This window comes from Acyrthosiphon pisum, chromosome A2, assembly GCF_005508785.2.
Source record: "Acyrthosiphon pisum isolate AL4f chromosome A2, pea_aphid_22Mar2018_4r6ur, whole genome shotgun sequence".
NCBI classification, from domain to species: Eukaryota; Metazoa; Arthropoda; class Insecta; order Hemiptera; family Aphididae; genus Acyrthosiphon; species Acyrthosiphon pisum.
This window is the reverse complement of record NC_042495.1, coordinates 74,276,259-74,281,250: the sequence shown is the minus strand read 5'-3', so window position 1 is coordinate 74,281,250 and position 4,992 is coordinate 74,276,259. Positions and strand designations below refer to the sequence as shown.

General features: G+C 32.4%; 1 protein-coding gene across 2 annotated transcripts; it reads right to left on the bottom strand.

The window, feature by feature from the left end:
* Window positions 1–1,104: 1,104 nt before the first annotated feature.
* Window positions 1,105–4,992, bottom strand: LOC100572569. 2 transcript variants are annotated; one of them, XM_008182022.3, is made up of 3 exons: window positions 4,557–4,992; window positions 3,785–4,434; window positions 1,105–1,501 (listed from the first exon to the last, which is right to left on the bottom strand). In XM_008182022.3, the coding sequence occupies exons 2-3, from the start codon at window positions 4,378–4,380 to the stop codon at window positions 1,171–1,173; spliced, it is 927 nt and encodes a 308-aa protein (XP_008180244.1). In that variant the 5' UTR covers window positions 4,381–4,434; window positions 4,557–4,992; the 3' UTR covers window positions 1,105–1,170. The 2 variants fall into 2 exon arrangements, with proteins under 2 accessions (XP_008180244.1, XP_029346358.1); XM_029490498.1 differs by having other exon boundaries at window positions 3,785–4,992.

Sequence of the window (4,992 nt, the reverse complement as noted above, 5' to 3'; positions counted from 1 at the left end):
AAATAATTATAATACAAAAGTTGTATTTTCTAGGTCATAATAGTTTTACAATTAAAAATGCATAATGGATGATTATTCTAGGTCTAACGCTCATGTGAATAATATGTGATTCTAGTCTTAATACTTAAGCAACGAGAAAAAATGACTTAAAAATATTACGATTCTATATAATTTGGATAAAGAATATTATATAATATGCCTATTATTAGTTTAAAAAATACTTAATTATAATGTTTTAATTTTAATGAATATTAATTTACGAATTATGTGCACTTGTAAAAAATAAATATTATAAATAATATAGGTACTCACCAATGACAATAATATGATAATATTACTATTTCTCCGTATGTTTTATCTGCCTTGTTTCTTCGACGACGATTAAATGGTTAAATTTTCGGGAATGTGAGGCAAACCTGAGATCTTTTAAGAAGTGGACACAGATCTCCACAGATCAATAGTGGAACAAGTCCCCTAATGTGGGTATACTTAGTATAGTCATTAGTCAAACTTATAGTAGGCAAGTACCTATTTAAATTAACACATTGATGAATTTACAAGAACAAATTATGTGTTCTTAAAATATAAAATGTACGTGACCTGTGAACAATATAATTACGGAATAGGCCTTTTGATAAGGTGAACCTATAGGTAGCTTATTAATATGAAAAGTTCCACGCACTTGGAAAATCCCAAGTTTACTTTAAATACAACAATTTATATATATTATATTACAAAAAGTGTTTGGATTTTTATTCGACAATATTATATATATTATTAGTTAAATGTAATTAAATAATCAAGCAGGGGCGCCATTTCATATTTTTTTAAGGGCACAATCAAAGAAGCCAATTTTTTCCCACCACCAGATCAATCGTTAAAAAGACCATTCTCGTGTTTTCACTCTAGAATTTTTATTATCATAAACATACTTAGGCTACTTAGCTTTCATACATAACATATTAATTAATAAATTAAATATAAAATATTCAAATTTTAGGTAAGTACCGCCTAATTATTATCATTCAGTTTTTATTAATTTTAAATGTTTGAACGCATAAATTTGATTCCCCTCGATATATATATAGCGATCTAAATTCCAAATTTGTTTATATAAGATATTAACTATTAATAATTATTGTTTATAAGTTTTTTTTCCAATGCAAATAATTATAATACTTTTGCAAATAATTGCATCGTATTCATCATAATGGTTATTTCTTTGTATATTGACGTCAACTTCACAATCGTTTGTTTTTGTGAATTAATAACGGAGTCCATAAAATATTCACTTGCTGAAGGTTCGTTTTCGGGAGTTTCGTCCATCTTTACGTAAATCGTATGAATGCCTGTCTTGAAAATGGCTTTGCGGTTTTTCAACAGACTCGATACTAAATCATCCGCAAACCGTTGACAATTTTCCGTTTCTCGATTCAACATTTTTATTTTCATATGCTGGAACTCCAATAACGATGTACAGTCGTTCAGACATTCGGTTTGCCTGTAAGTATATTTAATTATTCAAAAGATGTACCTGGTTTTACTAAAACGCAACTGGTATTTTGGTTATAATATAATATAATTATATTATAATTTAACAGGCAATTTATACATATGTATATTATATGTTTATAATTTATATACGTATTGTTTTGTCAATTACATGTTACAAAAACTCTAGAAGAGGGTACTTGCTGAATTGTTATAAGAGTGGGTCGAAGGCAATGGTATATTTTTTTACCATTATCCCGTAGTCGTAAATCTATGGGGTGCATTTTAAGTGCTACACTGCTATAAATCAGTACCATGCGAATTTTATAGTTAGAACTTCGATGGAATAATTAATATTAATTAGTTTTTATTATATAAAATATAAATAAAATTATTTATATTTTAGATATATATAGATATAGATAGCCTGTAGAAATATATAAATTTACCTAATAAACGGAATTAAACCACCATTTACTGAATCCACACAATTCTTAAAAAAAATAAAAGTAAAAATTCCTAGGAATTTTCAAAAGCGTCGGAAAAAACAAAAAAAATTAAAGAAAAACGATGATTTTTACGTGGAACAAATTTTTGGCAAAATCGATTTAGTTTTTATGGTGTAACTCATTAACAGGACGTCACACTCTCTTTTGTGTTGTCACCGTCTTACAAATGTACAACATACCAAAAACTGTTTTGCGTGGGACAACTTTTATCTTTCTATGTTTGTAGCATGATTTAAGATAATACTAAAATATTATCTTAAATCATGGTTTGGAGTAGCGGCCCCAAAATTGCTAAATATATATATTTTTTATAGGCTAGACAATTATCTATACAATAACGTGTCCAAATTTTGTATAACATAAATACAATAAAAGTTATTTGCTTCTAAACATTTGGTTTTTTTGTTATTTTCATTTGCGTATAAAAAATGAGTGTCATTAAAAAAAAAATACGCTGTTGCACAGATAAAGTTCTTCTTTACGTGTTGTGAAAATTTGGTAGTTCTACAACAAATAATATGGTGCGAGAAAAAATGTCCCGCGCAAAACAGTTTTTGCTATGTTGTACATTTGTAAGACTGAGGTACAGCGCACACATGCGAGTGTGACGTCCCCTAATTAGGTAGATATATTCAATTTTCACAAAACGTTTATATGGTAATTATATGAAAAATATTCGATTTTTTTAAATTATTATTGATACCCAAGTAATTTTTGGTTTGTAAAAAGTTAAAAATGTAATACAAGGTTCCTCATAATTTTGTATTAGTGTAATTTACCGTAAATTCACATTTTTTTTGACATTAGATATTCATCCGTAAATTTATACATAATGATTTCTCATGAAATTGTTTTCTTTTTCGTTTTAATACGAATAACCGTAGATACCGTATAAGTTAAATTATCATCGTATTAATATATATTTCTATACAACATACAATGTTCAAAATATTTTGACTCTTTTTGAGTTTTTATATAGGCCTTGGAATTTTTTGATTTTTTTTTAGTTTTTTTTCGATAAATATTGATGAAAAAAAATGTTCACTGTGTAGAATAGCTTGAAAAGTTAGTAAAAGGTTCCTCATAAAGTCATAAGTTACTATAATGTCTATAATAATAAAATAAATTACTTTAGCAATAATATCATAAAATATCCTTAGTAGGTATATAGTTATCTACTAATATAGGCTGACCGTCTTCGCTCAAAATTGTTTTTCGTATACAATATATATAATATATATCACTGAATTCCAATTTAATACGTCTTCCATTACAGAGATTTACTTGACACATACTGTCAGCACCACAGCAGAGCAGTTCCCACTTACCCACTTTTTTTTTAAAAACAATTTAATATTATACATTTATTAGGTATATATTGGGATAAAATATAATTAAAAACAGTAATAGTATAAGTATATCTAACAGTTTTTTAATAATGTAGAATTTATTTTGGTGGACTTGGAATGTATTGGGGAAAATAATTGTGGAATTGGATAATATAGGTACCTATGCCATTTAGTGACCTATACGGGTATTGATTGAATAGGGAAAGCCGGAAAGGTGCACTTTTGGTAGAATCTTAAGTTTACCACCTCCAGAGGTGGTCCAGAATTCAAACCCTGCACCACCCCCAGAGCTGGTCAAGAGTATAGACCCTATAACCGTCATACATTGGGTAGCAACTATTAACTCAGTACCCATATGGCTATATAATATGTGCACTGTCTAGCAGCCACTCGGTGTATGTGCGCTGATTTATATTTTTATGTATTCGGTAATACTTGATGTGATCCCTGTTGATGTTTGAATGAACGGCGGACAACCGATCGATGTTTGTAGTCAAGTACTCCAACACTTGTCGATGATTGGACGGCACATTGCAGACCGGACAGGCGCTGGACCGCGTGTCCATCAGTGCCGAAACGAACGCGCTCATCGTGTGGTCAGTCGTTCGATGATCGTCGGCCTGCAGAACTGGCAGGACCATTCGGAAATCTGCGCCGCAGTCACACGATCCACCGCTGCAGTGGACGAACGTGAACGCGTCGCTGACGCCCAACACTTCGTAGCGCCGGCCATCGACGTACGCGAACCGATACGGTCGAGCACACCGGACGGCCCACCGACGGACGGTCACGTCGGCGTGTCCGCGGCCGCTGCCGGGCAAGACGACATGCGCTACCATTTGCGATGCGTAAAGGAACGTAGCCGGCACGACGATCACCGCGGCCCCGTCCACTGCGGACATGTAATCGGCCACCGTGTACTGACAACGCACACGGCCACTGTCGATGTCGAACCGTTCGCTATCGCACGTCAATGACACCCATTTGCCGCCAAACGCACTGACTCTGGCGATGACGTCCGTCGAACCCATTGATGTATACAGGTCGCACAGGTGAATTCTTGTACCTACGTAGGTGTTCGTTAACTTTGAACGTGTATAGTAATTAAAGTAGTCGATCAATATATAGGTAATAATATACCGTTGGTATTATTTAGACTTTAGATGTTTAGGTATAACGTTTAAGTATAGGTAGGTATAGTAGGTACCTACTTGATGACTACTGCACTGGAGCTATATATATATTATTCAATAATTGCATATATAGGCATTTCTGCAGGTGTCTTGTCTTTCGTGAGTTGATCAGCCTCCGATGGTGTATACTGTATATAATATGTAGGTATATAGGTATATAGGTATATAGTTTGGTGTATTAAAAGCAAGAGTGAAGATAGGTATAGTTCAGTATGGATATAGATGGACATAAAACTATATAGCGATTAGTGATCGATACGTAGGTAGGTATGTCAATGATCGAATCGAAAGTGATTCTTTCCTACAATATTATTAAAGTATATAACGACATTCATTACTTCGTCACTATGGCCACCGAATGTGTTTTTCTCGTCAATTATTAAAATCTATAACATATCATGGTGTGCGTATATTATATTATATACCAATGGCGTAGACATGATTTCTGAA

Bases quoted from the DNA above. Each gene is read 5' to 3' on its own strand.
- LOC100572569 (XM_029490498.1), bottom strand. From the start codon at position 4,380: ATGGGTTCGACGGACGTCATCGCCAGAGTCAGTGCGTTTGGCGGCAAA. The intron at 1,502-3,784 runs GTATTACCGAAT...ATATACTTACAG, and splicing joins ATCAACAGGGATCACATCAA to GCAAACCGAATGTCTGAACG.